The sequence below is a fragment of the Oryctolagus cuniculus genome, chromosome 4 (assembly GCF_964237555.1).
Source record: "Oryctolagus cuniculus chromosome 4, mOryCun1.1, whole genome shotgun sequence".
Lineage (NCBI taxonomy): Eukaryota > Metazoa > Chordata > Mammalia > Lagomorpha > Leporidae > Oryctolagus > Oryctolagus cuniculus.
The window spans coordinates 77,723,798-77,738,594 of record NC_091435.1 but is presented as its reverse complement, the minus strand read 5'-3'; the positions used below and the strand labels follow the sequence as shown (position 1 = coordinate 77,738,594).

The window sequence follows — 14,797 nt, the reverse complement described above, 5'->3', positions numbered from 1 at the left end:
AAGAGTGTTAAATTGTTAAGTCAAGAGTAGGAGTCACTGTGTACTTACTCCTCATGTAGGATCTCTGTCCTTAATGTGCTGTACATTGTGATTTAATGCTATAACTAGTACTCAAACAGTATTTTTCACTTTGTGTTTCTATGTGTGTGCAAACTGATGAAATCTTTACTTAATATATGCTAAACTGATCTTCTGTATATAAAGAGAATTGAAAATGAATCTTGATGTGAATGGAAGGGGAGGGGGAGTGGTAAAGGGGAGGGTTTCAGGTTGGAGGGAAGTTATGGGGGGGGGAAGCCATTGTAATCCATAAGCTGTACTTTGGAAATTTATATTCATTAAATAAAAGTCAAAAAAAAGTGATAGAGAGATAGAGATTGATTTAACACACCCAACTTGGGTGTCCTCTTGGACACTCCGCTCACCCTAGAATACTGAATAGGACTCCTTGGCCATACCCAGCACATGCCTCTGTGTATTCACTGAAAGAGCTGACCCTTCATTAAGCCACAGAGGCATAGTCAAAGGATAAAAACCATCACAATGCAAAAAAGAAAACCGAACATGTATCTCCACACCTGCCTAAAAATAAACACAGCAATTCAAGAAACAAGAATAAGGAAGAGAACTTGACGCCTCCAAAGGAACACAACAACACTTCAATACTAGAATGTAAAAATGAAGAGACTGAAGAAATGTCAGAAATAGAACTCAAAAATTGATCACAGCATTACTTAGAAGTAATCAGAAGCAAATCCACAAATTAAAGAAATCCATATATGACATGAGTGATCATTTTTCCCATGAAATTGAAATTTTAAAGAGCAATCAAAATGAAATATTGGAAATAAATAGTTCAATAGATCAAGTAAAAAATGTGGTGGAAAGCCTTAACAACAGACACAGTGAGGCAGAAGAAAGAATACCCTAGTTAGAAGACAAATCTCTGGTAATTTCAGTTAGACCAAAAAAAAAAAAAAAAAAAAGAGGAAGAAATTAAAGAACTAAAAGACAGTATTGGAGACTTACGGGACAGTATCAAGCGACCCAACATACGGGTCTTAAGAGTTCCTGGAAGCGTGGACAGAGGGAATGGATTAGAAGGTTTTTTTAGTGAAATAATTACAGAAAACTTTCCTAATTTGGAGAAAGAAAGGGACATCCAAGTATAGGGGACACATAGAACTCCTAATAAGACATGAACAGAAAAGATCCTCACCATGACACATTGTAGTCAAACTCTCCACAGTAAAACATAAAGAAAATATTCTAAAATGTTTAGGAGAGAAACACCAGATTACATTCAAGGGATCTCCAATTAGAATCACAGCTGACTTCTCATCAGAAACCCTACAGGCTAGAAGAGAATGATGAGGAATATTCAAGTCATAAGAAAAAAAAACTGTCAACCCAGAATACTGTACCCTGCAAAGCTCTCATTTATGAATGAAGGTGAAATAAGGAACTTCCATGACTAACAGAAATTGAAAGAATTTGTCACCACTTGTCCAGGCTTACAAAAGATGCTTAAGGATGTGTTGCACATAGAAACACAGAAACATGGTCATCACTATGAAAGAAGATGAAGGCAGAAGATCTCACAGTTAAAGTACAAAGGAAATCCAAAGTGAACAATAGTAATATTTATGGAAAAATGGGAGGGCCAAGTTGTAACTAATCAATACTCACCTTGAATATAAATGGTCTCAAGTCTTCAGCTAAAAGATAAGGACTGGCTAAATCGATTAAAAAACAAAACCCTATTTGCTGACTACAAGAAACACATCCTACCAACAAAGATACATGCAGACTGAAAGGGAAAGGATGGAAAAAGATATTCCATGCTAACAGAAATCAAAAGAGTTGGTTTAGCCATCCTAACATCAGACGAAATAACCTTTAACACAAAAACTATTAAAAGAGACAAAAAAGGGCACTATGCAATGATTGAGGGATCAGTTCACCAGGGAGATGTGACTATAATAAATGTAATAAATATAATAAATTATAATAAAATATAATAAATGACCTAATTACAGGTCACCTGGCTATTTAAAAGAAATGTTAATGGATCTAAAGGGAGACAAGACTCCCATACAATAGTAACGGGGGACTTCAGTACCACACTTTCAGCAACTGGACAGATCAACCAGACAGAAAATCAGCAAGGAAACAACAGAGTTAATCAACACTATAGATCAAATGAACCTAACAGATATCTAGAGAACTTTCTATCCTACAGCCACAGAATACACATTCTTCTCATCAGTGCTTGGGACTTTCTTTAGGATAGACCACAGGCTAAGCCATAAAGCAAGTATCAGCAAATTCAAAAAAGTCAAAATCATACCATGCATCTTTTTTGACCACAATGGAATAAAGCTGGAAATCAACAACTCAAGAATCTCTAGAAAATATGCAAACATATGGAGACTGAACAACATGTTCCTGAATAAACAGTGGTCATGGAAGAAATCAAAAGAAAAAACACTGTTGAGGAACAGTTTTTTTTTTTCATATTATTTGTTGAACTCTTAGTATAGAGTTAATCTTTTGTGCATAAAGTTAATTGAAAATAGATTTTAATAAAAAATAAGAATGGGAAAAAGAGAGGGAGGAGGGAAAAGGGTGAGAGGGTGGGTATGAAGAAAAGAATCACTATGTTCCTAAAGTTGTATCTATGAATCCATTAAGTTTGTATACCTTAAATAAAAATTTTCTGGGGAAAAAAAGAATGGACCAAATAGCAACAAAAAAGAAAAGAAAAGAAAAAAAAGAAAAGCAAAGCAGTGTCTTTGCACAAATTTAATGAATATATCCAGGATATAATATTAGAATGGAATCTACATTTCTTTAATTAATGAGGCTTATTGAGATATAGTCCACATACCATAAAATTTGTCCTTTTAATTTATATAGCTCATTAATTTTTAATGTATTCACAAAGTTGTGCAGCTGTCACTATCTGATGCTAGAACAAACTCACTACCCCAGCATGAAGCCCTGTATTTGTTAACCACTTCTTCTGAGTTCCTCCTTGCTTCAACCCAGGAACCACTGATCTACTTTCAAATCTCTATGAATTTGCCTATTCTTGACATTTCATATAAATTGAATCATACAAGATATGGCCTTTTTTGGATTAAGCATGATATTTTCAAGCTTTATCCATGTTGTAGTATTGTAAATACTTCATTCTTTTTTTTGATCAAATAATTTTTTAATCAAATCAATATATTTTTGCATAGTTCTGAGTTCAAGAATTTTATCTGCAAGACCAAATGGTGGTGACATATTCTTGAATAATTATGTTGCTATTTATATTTATTTGAGGAAACCTAGAGAGACAGCACTTTCCATCTGTTGGCTCATTCCTCAAAATGCCTACAATGGCTGGGGCTAGGCCATGGCCAAAGTTGGGAGTGGAGGACTCAATCCAAATCTTCCTTGTAGGTGGCAGGAACCTAATTTCTTGGATATTCACTGCTAACTCCCAGGGTCCCCATTAGTAGGAATCTGGAATAGGGAATCAAAGCCACGAATCAAACCCAGGTACTCTGATGGGGGAAACAGATGTCTTAACCGGTAGCTAATATTTCCCATGGAAAATATATTCTTCTCTTTGAAGATACTCTCTAGTATCTTCCTACTGCTTTTTGATCATTGTTCATTAGAGACTCACTGGTAGATTTTTAAAGTAATTTATTCTTTAGCATCTTCAAAACTTGCATTCTGAATAAAGGATCTGTTTCCCAGCAATGTTTAAAGGCAGCCAGATTCAAAAACATTTCTCAAAGACTTCAGGGGCTGGTGCTGTAGCATGGTGAATTAAACCACTGAACTAGTTTGAGTCCTGACTGCTTCATTTTCGATCCAGCTCCCTTCTATTGTACCTGGGGAAGCAGCAAAAAATGACCCAAGTCCTTATCCTCCTACACCCACATAGGAGACCTGGATGAAACTCCTGGCTGAGGCCTGGCTTAGCCCCTGCTGTTGAAGCCATTTGGGGAGTGAACCAGTGGATGGAAGATCTCTTTCTCTCTCTCTCTGTAGCTCTGCCTTTCAAATAAATAAATTAACTAATTAAAAAAGAAACTTTTAATGATTGAATGCTCTCACCTTGTCATGCATGTATATTTACCCACAAATGGGACATTTATTAGTTTGCTCATTATTTGTATGAATTACATGTATCATTTTTGTTAAACTATTTCCTAACATAAAGTGGCTGATTTTATTCATATTTGATAGGCAGAAATACTTTTTATGATACTGAAGCAAGTAAGGGGCTGGCCCTATGGTATAGTGGGTAAAGCCGCTGCCTATGGTGCCAGCTCCCATAGGGGTGTCAGTTCACATCCTGGCTGCTTCACTTCTTATCTAACTTCCTGCAAATGTGCCTGGGAAAGCAGCAAAAGATGGCCCAAGTCCATGGATGCCTTTACCTACGCGGGAGACGTGGAAGAAGCTCCTGGCTCCTGGCTTTGGTTGGGCCAGCCCCAATCATTGTAGCCATTTGGGGAGTGAACCAGTGGGTGGAAGATTTTCTTTCTGTCTCTCTGTTTCTGTCTCTCTGTAACTTCTGTAACTCTGCCTTTCAAATAAATAAATCTTTAAAAAAATAGAAGGAAATAAATATTCATATTTTTACAAAGTCTGGAATTTGAGATTACATATTACAGTAAGACACACACACACAGGTCTTTCATTTTAAGGTACATTTTTATAATTAAGATTTTACTCACAGAGCTCTTCTCTGTCAAATGTTTGTCCACTTCCACCAAACAGTCCCTTGAGAAAGCCTCTGTTTTGAGCTTCTGGTGTCTCTATGGGAGTAAACAAATCTCCTAGCATGTCCTGTGCCAAATTCAAAGACAAAAGCATTAGAATAACTAAAAAGAAATGAATAGATAAAAAGGCACATGGTTGTGGTATGTTAGAGCATATCATGAAAAGACAGTCTGCCTTCCATATAATTCCCTGGTGATGTTTGCTTTGCTTAGAGTTTTTTCTCTGGCCTTTCTTTCTCCATTACCTTTTCCTTCCACTCTGTAGTAACTGATATGCTAAAAATTTCCCTTTCTTATCTTTCTTTTCCCCTCTACAATTACGAAGCATGGGAAGCTAATGTAGTTGTTTAGGATTAATTTCTACCTTTGATCAATGACTGCCAATCTAGCTTTCTCACCCTTTTTCAATTACTACAGTCTTGTTCTTATACTGGTTCTTTTCTCTGAACCAAGCATGGACTTTTCTATGAAATAGGAAGCCCATGGTGGTTAAGTGGAAGAAGTTGGATCTATTTTATATTAAGTACAAAATTACAAAATGGTTCAAAATTATTTAAATGAGTCAAAGTACATAGCTACTGAATGATGAGGTGTAATTGTTCTCAATTTTGGTGAGCCTTAAAATGACTGGGTAAGCATCTTGTTAAAAATGTTAATGTTCAGGTCAGATCCCACACATACTAAATCAGAATCTACATAGATCTGCTGCTATCTGTAATTTCATAAGACCTTGCTCTTTCCATTTTTCTAAAGGAAATTAGAATTTAAGAGATATCAGTTGTCCGGCGCTGTGGCTCACTAGGCTAATTCTCCACCTGTGGCGCCGGCACCCCAGGTTCTAGTCCCGGTTGGGGCGCCGGATTCTGTCCCGGTTGTTCCTCTTCTAGTCCAGCTCTCTGCTGTGGCCCGGGAGTGCAGTGAAGGATGGCCCAGGTCCTTGGACCCTGCACCTGCACGGGAGACCAGGAGACACACCTGGCTTCTGGATTCGGATCAGCGCAGCATGAAAAAAGGAAGACCTTTCTCTCTCTGCCTCTCTCTCTCACTGCCTAACTTTGCCTGTCCAAAACAAAAAAAAAAACAAACAAACAAAAAAAACAAAAAACAAAAAACAAAAAAAAAACAACAAAAAAAAACCCAAAAACCATCAGTATGGAGAAAGGAACTTAGATGAAGTCAGGAAATCTGTGACCTAATATTAGTTTGCTTATGAACTTCTGGTGGGACTTTAACTTCATCTTCCCCTATCACCTCTTCCTCCTTAAAGCCCTTATATTTGGAAACAGCAGCAATATCTATTTAGTTCCCCAAGTCAAAACCCCAGTAATAATGATCAATTCCTTCCTTTCCCTCACTCCTAATAATCCCCAAATCCAACTGATTACATTTTACAACTATTGAATCTGCTTACTTATCTCCAGCCTCATTGTTGACCTTCTTTATTCATTTCACTGATATTTTCATTGTTAATAATTTTACAAACCCTCCTAATTATTTTCACACCTTCAGTCTTACTTGCTCAAAACAGGTTGCTGTACTACAATCAAAATAGTGTTTTAATTAAAAAAACTGCTTAAACTTTTCAATGATTTCCTACTGTCCTGAAGATAAACAATAGATTCCTTAAGGAGCTTTACAAGTTATTCCAAGATCTATTCTTCACTATCTCTCTACTCTTTTCATTTCCCAGCTCTGTACTTTTCTGAATTCCAAACATTTTGTATGCCACCACTTTTCATCTGGATTAGCTTTAGCATTTTGATGTCTAGGCCTCCATTTCCCTGGGGAAGTTCTGTTTAACCATTAGAAGTCAGAGGTGCCTGCAATCCTTCTCTACCACCTCACTTCTATTCCAACAACCCAGGAGTCTTCTTATTTGTCTCACTAAATTGAGCATTTCCATAGAGCACTGTGGTTGTCTGTTTACTTATCTCTTTCTCCATATTAGCAAGTAGGGTCTTGTATATTATTATATTTTTAGTACTTAGCCAAGTACAAGACATGTAGTAAAAACTCAATAAATATTTGCTGAAAATAAATTATAAAGATAATACTATTATAATTTGTATTAAAGAAGCTTTCTGTGTTTTTTTTTTTCTTTTTTGACAGGTAGAGTAGACAGTGAGAGAGAGAGAGACAGAGAGAAAGGTCTTCCTTTGCCATTGGTTCACCCTCCAATGGCCGCTGCGGCCGGCGCACTGCGCTGATCCAATGGCAGGAGCTAGGTGCTTCTCCTGGTCTCCCATGGGGTGCAGGGCCCAAGTACTTGGGCCATCCTCCACTGCACTCCCAGGCCACAGCAGAGAGCTGGCCTGGAAGAGGGGCAACCAGGACAGAATCCGGTGCCCCGACCGGGACTAGAACCCAGTGTGCAAGCGCCACAAGGCAGAGGATTAGCCTAGTGAGCCGTGGCGCCGGCGCTTTCTGTGTTTTAGGTGCTGGGTTCAGTGGTTTATATAAATTCTTACTTAATTCTTACTACAGTGTTCCAAGGTAGAGAACATATAGATGGGGATAAGTAAAATGTCCAAAGTCACACAAATGGAGGAGCCAAAATACAAGTCATCTAGGAGGATACTTCACAGATTTCATGGAGGCTTTTTCTTCCAAGATGGCTGACTAGGGTGCAGCCACACTAACTTCAGCTGCTCTGGGATACTAAAAGAACAGAGGAAGAACTATGTTTCCAGAGGTATGACTGATGGAAATTTTTTGGCAAAGAAGTGAAATAACAATGAAGACTCCATGAGACATGAAGAGAGAAAACAGAGACACCGCTGCAGCCAGCTGCATGGCACAGCCAGCTGCTGGCTGCAAGCCATCATCTTCCCATGTCAAGGTGGGAAGAAATTGCTTCATGCCCTGCTGCTCAGAGTTTTAGTTGAGAGGGATTTCCACAGTCATCCACAGACTTATATGTCAGCCTGGGGAGGTGATTGGCGTCTCAGCAACCACCCACCACTGAGCAGGGAAGCTATCTTGCTTCCTTCCCCTCCCTGACTCCTGCAGTGAGCCATACTTGGTAGTGAAAAGTTGGGCAGTCAAGAAGAGACACCATCCTCTTAGAAGTGAAAGGAGTCTGTGGCGATCTGTCACTGCTGATATTGCCTCAGGAAGAACCTTGCGGACTACATTGATTTTGAGTCCGGCATGGAGTGTTAGTGGTGGGCAGAGTGCCCACCTAACCCCATGAAGGGAAAGCACGTTGCCTCCTTCCCACCCCTGCAACAAGGAATCCCAGCAACAAGAAGGGAGAAGGTGCCATCTTGGTAAGGCAAGTGAAGGCAGCTGCAGTTGTGCGTGTGCAATTAGGGGATTTTATCTGAGGGATAATCCCTGGTCCTTACTGACTTTGAGTCTGGCCTGGAGGGTTGGCAGGTGGTGAGGTGCCCACTTAAGCCTGTGAGATCTCCCCTCGCCTTATTCTATCATGGATGACTGTACTCAAAGTGCCATGGTGGAACACCATCAGGCAGCATGTTCTGTGGATGCCTTGGTTTTCTCTGTGAACAGAGCAGGCCCATGAGAATAAATGGGTCCCCTACTCTCTGTGACTTTGGGAGGGCTATCCACTATGACCGTGGGAATTCTGTGACTGCACAGTAGGGGATGGGATATAGCTGGGTCTATGGGCAATCACTGTGCCTGGCTTCAGAGGTTTAGAGTTTCTTGAGTGCTTCGGGTGAGTCATTGTAGAGGGTTCTATGCTTACACTGAGGACCTCACAGATTCTTTGTACAGTTCATGAATCTGTGTGGGTGGGGTGTGTAGCCACTGTGGGCCCACCCAAGGGACCTTGGCAGAGAGGAGGTGAGGCAGTGACCACACTAGCCGATGTGATCATACCCTCCACACTGCTGACAATAGAGGAGATCTATCATACACAACTAGGTGTCACCATGTACTCTCTCTCCCTGACCTCACCCAGCACACATCTCTGAATAACCATCAAAGGGGCAGACACTCCACTAAGCCACAGAGGATTATTTCAAAGATAAAACCTATCAGTGGAGAAAACCAACAAGTGGTTCCACATATTCCTAAAAATAAATGTAGAAATATGAGAAACATGAGTAAGGAAGACAAAATGACTCCCCAAAAAGAATACAACATTTTTGTATTATAATGTAAAGATGAAGATTGAAGAAATGCTGAAAAGGATTTCAAAAGAATGATCATAAGATCAAAAACAATGAGAATCAAATTTATGAGTTAAAGAAATTCATTCATGATGTGTATGAAATATTTTGCCAAGAGATAAAGGTGCTGAAGAGAAATTCATCTGAAATATTAGAAATTAAGAATATCTCAAATAAAAATATAGTGGAAAGCCTTAACAACAAACTTGCTGAGGCAGAATAAAGAATATCTGAGCTTGGCCGGTGCTGCGGCTTACTAGGCTAATCCTCCGCCTTGCAGTGCCAGCACACCGGGTTCTATTCCTGGTCGGGGCACCGGATTCTGTCCTGGTTGCCCCTCTTCCATGCCAGCTCTCTGCTGTGGCCAGGGAGTGCAGTGGAGAATGGCCAAGTACTTGGGCCCTGCGCCCCATGGGAGACCAGGATAAGTACCTGGCTCCTGTCATCAGATCAGCGCGGTGCGCTGGCCGCAGCGCGCCGGCCACAGCGGCCATTGGAGGGTGAACCAACGGCAAAAGGAAGACCTTTCTCTCTGTCTCTCTCACTGTCCACTCTGCCTGTCAAAAAATAAATAAATAAAAAAATAAATAAAAAGAATATCTGAGCTAGAAGACACATTTTTAGAAATATCTAAGACCAAAAAAAAAATTAGAAAAACTGAAAACATTGTTCAAGATTTATGGGACACTATCAAATGACCTAACATACAGGTCCTAGGGATTCCTGAAGGTATAGAAAGACAGAATGTATTATAAGGGCTATTCAGTGAAAAATAGCAGAAAACATCCCTAATTTGAAGAAAGAAAGGAATATCCAAGTACAGGAAGCACATAGATGTACTACTATTGTTTGGATTTCTGTTGAACTTTTACTAATTTCTGCCTTCGTATTGTTTTATAATGATGACTATCTTTCTCTGTTTTTTTTTTAAAGATTTAAAATAGATTTGCAAAATTAAAAAAAAAAAACATGAAAACTAATCAGAATTAGGTTCCTTCTTCTTTCTTCATGTTCCTTTTGCGTGAGTCCCAGACTCTGCTCTCTCTTTGCCAGCCTCAGTTTGTCGCATCAGCCACTCCTTCTCCAGCTGCCTCAGCATGTCTGGAGTGAGGAGCCCTTGCTGCACCAGTCTGGAGGTCAAGGGCACCCCTCCTGTGTCAGGGCTGGGTGGCTCAGCAGCTTTACTCCCCACGGCTTTGGTGCCATGAGTCCTCTGAGCTTGGCCCTTCAAGGTTCCTGACAAGCGTGACAGGCTCCCTGGAGAGCAGCTCTCCAAATTCAACAGCTTTTGTGTCCCAGAAATTTTAATCAGTTTGGTGACGCTGTGTACCCCTTCTTGGATGCCATCTAGTTCTTTCTGGAGGTCACGGACGAGGCTGGCATCTGGTAGCTTAGCCACAGGTAAAGATCCAAGACGTCGTGGACAGCTTCAAGATCCATGAGCTCTTTAATATTCTTAGGCGGAAGTAAAGGCCATTTGATGTATTTGCGTAACCAAGCAAAGGTCAGGGGCTCATTCTTGCTGAACTGCCTGGCAAACTGTAACAGAGACGAGCAGACAAAAGGCTGCTTCTTGTTGATAGGGGCTGTGCAGAACACATACCTCACTCACAGACTTAGTGGAATATGTTGTATCAACTCTGCAGAAAATTTAAAATCATCCATATTGCAGACAAAATACTGCCCATCAACTTGTGAAAAGTCAACAAAAATATCAATGAGGTTGGATGTGTGTGGGGAGCAACTCGCACTAGACTAAGTTACTGGAATTAAGACTTATTCTTTGCATCTGCTCTCCCACAATATGGCGCTGGGAGAGGAGTAAACAACTTCTACACAGCTGCCTCCAGTTCGACCAATAACCTGCAGGAGCTGATCCTGCTCCTGATTGGAGGAGAGCAGCGTACTCGGCGTGTGGGTAGCAGAGTTGGGATTGGTGGAAGAGGACTATAAAGGAGGAGAGAGACAACATGCACGAGGAACATCTAAAGGGAACATCCGGATAACATCTGAGCAGCCCCCGAGAGAGCCGGCCGGCGGTGTGCCACTCCCCCGCGGAAGTGGGGAAAGTGGCAGGGGGAGCCGCCCTTCCACGGAGGTGGAAGGATCGGCAGCCAACCTGGGAAGAACCAGCAGCAAACCCGGGAAGGGCCGAGCAGACAAAAGAACAGTGCAGGGTCCTGTGTCGTTCCTCCATGAAGAGGGGGAGTGACAGATGTGTGTTGCACATCTTCAGGTATCACTTGTAAGGCTGGACAAGTGCTGAAAAATTTGATTTCTATTTGTTTAGAAGGTCTTTATTTCATCTTCATTTATAAATGAGAGCTTTGCAGGGTAACAGTATTCTGGATTGACAGTTTTTTTCTTGTAGGACTTGGACTATGTCTCTCCATTCTGTCTTAACCTGTAAGGTTTCTGATGAGAAATGAGCTGTCAAGTCTATTTGAAGATCCTCTGAAGGTAGTCTGACATTTTTTTCTCATGCACATTTTAGCATCTTTTATGTTTTACTGTTAAAAGTTTGACTATAGTGTGTCTTGGTTCAACAGAAATCCAAACAATAGTAATATGTATGGAAAAATAGGCCCAAGTCATTTCTTAACAATAAGGTTGAATGTAAATGGCCTAAATCGTCCAGTTACAAGTTACAGACTAGCTAAATGTATTAAAAAACAAAACCCATCCATTTGATGCCTGTAAGAAGCACACCCTACCAACAAAAATACACACAGACTGAAAGTGAAAGGATGGAAAAGATATTCCATGGTAATGGAAAGCAAAAATGAGCAGGTGTAGTCATCCTAATATCTGATAAACTAGACTAACACAAAAACTGTTCAAAGAGACAAAGAAGGGCACTATGTAGTGATTAAGAGATAAATCCAACAAGAAAATGTGACTATGGTACATGTATATGCACCCATGTTGGGTACCTGGATATTTAAAACAAATGTTAATCAATATAAAGGGAGACATAGACTCCAATACTATAGTAATGGGGGACTTCAACATCCCACTTTCATTGATGGACAGACCAAACTAGACAAAAAGGCAACAAAGAAACAACAGAGATAATCTGCGCTATAGAACAAATAGACTTAATTTATATTTACAGAACATTTCATCACAAAGTGGAAGAATACATATTATTTTCATCAGTGCATTTAGCTTTCTCTAGGATAGACCATTTGCTAGGCCATAAAGCAAGTATCAAAAAATTCAATAAAACTGAAATCATACCATGTATCTTTTCTGACCACAACGGAATGAAACTGCAAATTAACAACTTAAGAAATTCCAGAAAATATGCAAACACATGGATATTGAACAACATGCTGCAGAACAAATAACAGATCATAGAAGAAATGAAAAATAAAAAAATTCCTGGAAGTGAATGAAGATGACAACACTATATAACAAAACTTATAGATACAGATATAAGAGAGAGGTTCATAGCAATTAATGCCTACATCAAGAAATTGGAAAGGCATCAAATGAATGAGCTACCAATGTATCTGAAGGATCTAGAAAAACAACAACAAACTCCAAATTAGGAGGAAAAAATAATTAGAATTAGAGAATAAACAAAATTGAAACCAAAAAAGATATAAAAGATCAGTGAAATGAAGAGTTAGCTATTTGAAACAAACAAAATTGATACACTATTAGCCCAACTAACCAAAAAAAAAAAAAAAGAGGGAAAAAGCCCAAATCAATAAAATCAGAGGTGAACATGGAAATGTAACAATAATTACCATGGAAATAAAAAGAATCATCAGTGGCCAGTGCCATGGCTCACTTAGCTAATCCTCCACCTGCGGTGCTGGCACCCTGGGTTCTAGTCCCAGTTGGGGCACCGGATTCTGTCCCGCTTGTTCCTCTTCCAGTCCAGCTCTCTGCTGTGGCCCGGGAAGGCAGTGGAGGATGGCCCAAGTGCTTGGGCTCTGCACCTGCATGGGAGACCAGGGGAAGCACCTGGCTCCTGGCTTTGGATTGGCGCAGCACACAGGCCATAGCAGCCATTTATGGGGTGAACCAACAGAGGAAAGACCTTTCTCTCTGTCTCTCTCTCTCACACTAACTCTGCCTGTCAAAAAAAAAAAATCATCAGCAACTACTACAAACAGCTATATGCCAACTAATTGGAAAATCTAGAAGAAACAGATAGATTTCTGGACATATACAACCTACAAAAAGTGAGTCATGAATACATAGAAAATAGACCAATAACCAAGATGGAGACTGAATTAGTAATAAAGATCTTCCCAACAAAGAAAAGCCCAGGAACAGATGGCCTCCCTGCTGAATTCTACCAAACTTAAAGGAGAACTGATTCCAATTCTTCTCAAATATTCAAAACAACTGAGAGGGAGGGAATCCTCCCAAACTCCTTCTATGAAGCCAGTATCACCTTAATTTCTAAACCTGAAAATAGTACAACAGAGAAAGACAACTATAGACCAGTATACCTGATTCTCAAGAAAATATTAGCTAATGGAGTACAACACCACAACAGAAAAGTCATTTACCTTGATCAGCTGGGATTTATCCCTGGTATGCAGGGATGGTTCAACAAATGCAAATTAATAAATGTGATGTATTACATTACCAAATTGAAGAATAAAAACCATTTGATTACCTAAGCAGATGCAGAGAAAGAATCTGATAAAATACAACATCCTTTCATGATAAAAACCTTAAGAAAATTGGGTATAGAAAGAACATTCCTAACACAATCAAGGCAATATATAATAAACCCACAGCCAGCATTATATTGAATGGGGAAAAACTGGAAGTATTTCCACTAAGATCCAGAACCAGACAAGGATGCTCACTCTCACCATTGTTATTCAGTATAGTTCTAGAAGCTGTAGCCAGAGCCATTAGGTAAGAAAAAGAAATAAAAAGGATACAAATCAGAAGGGAGAAGTCAAATTATCCCTGTTTGCAGATGACATGATCCAATATATAGTGGAACCAAAAGACTCCACCAAGACACTATATCAGAACTCATAAGAGAGGCTATTGGAACTGATAAGAGGCTATTGGAACTGATAAAGTTGCAGGATATAAAATTTACAAACAAAAATCATTAGTCTTTGTATACATACACAGTGGCATAGCTGAGAAAGAACTTGTAAGATCAGCCCCATTCATATAGCTAAAACAAAATTTAAATACCTTGGAATAAATTTAATAAATATCATGTAATGTATTGGAGTGAAACTGACATTCTGAAATTTGATTGTTTAGAGTCTTTGTCTATACTCTTGAGGAGTAGTGGTTTTTCTACTTACTACTTGATGACATCTTTATTTGATGAAGGGTTAAGCTTGTGATTATAAAACAAATTGAAAGTATATCATTGTAAAAATTAAAAACATAAGAAAGGAAGGAGGAGGGAGTATGGAACATCAGCAAGAGGGAGAATAGGGTAGGAAGTATCATGTTCTTAAGCGTGTATATATGAAATTCATGAAATTTTTTCACCTTATATATTTTTTAAGTTCATGGAAAATGGAATTAAAATATAATTTTATTTTTGTGCAATCAGTTTTTAAAAATCTAAACATAGTTTTTCCATAATAGAAATTCTCCTTGAATTTCTTGAAAAATCTTTGTAGTTCAGAGCTTATTTTCTTAACCTCTATATTATAATATGTTGGTTTTAGTTTCCTTATTTGTAAAATGAGAGAGTTGGATTAATTAAATTTATAAGATGTTATTTAAAAATTTTGTGCCATTTCTTACTTACTTGAAGTTAGATAGACTTTTATCCTGTTTGTAGGCTATTCTTACTGACATGATCCATTATGAATGCACAATTCTAACCCACAGGAAATATATTTATTAGTGTGGTCCCTAATT

The 14,797-nt window shown here is 39.1% G+C and overlaps 1 protein-coding gene and 1 pseudogene across 14 annotated transcripts in view; both read right to left on the bottom strand.

Annotated features, from left to right (window-relative positions):
* The window catches only part of STXBP5L (syntaxin binding protein 5L), a 426,109-nt gene that overhangs the window by 14,934 nt on the left and 396,378 nt on the right, over nt 1-14,797 (bottom strand). For all 14 annotated transcript variants that reach the window (XM_051859274.2, XM_051859272.2, XM_051859275.2 and 11 more), the window contains one exon: nt 4,746-4,857. In XM_051859274.2, the coding sequence (XP_051715234.1) occupies nt 4,746-4,857 (112 nt within the window). The remainder of the gene's footprint in view (nt 1-4,745; nt 4,858-14,797) is intronic.
* On the bottom strand, nt 9,906-14,734 carry LOC108177880 (ATP-dependent RNA helicase SUPV3L1, mitochondrial pseudogene; annotated as a pseudogene).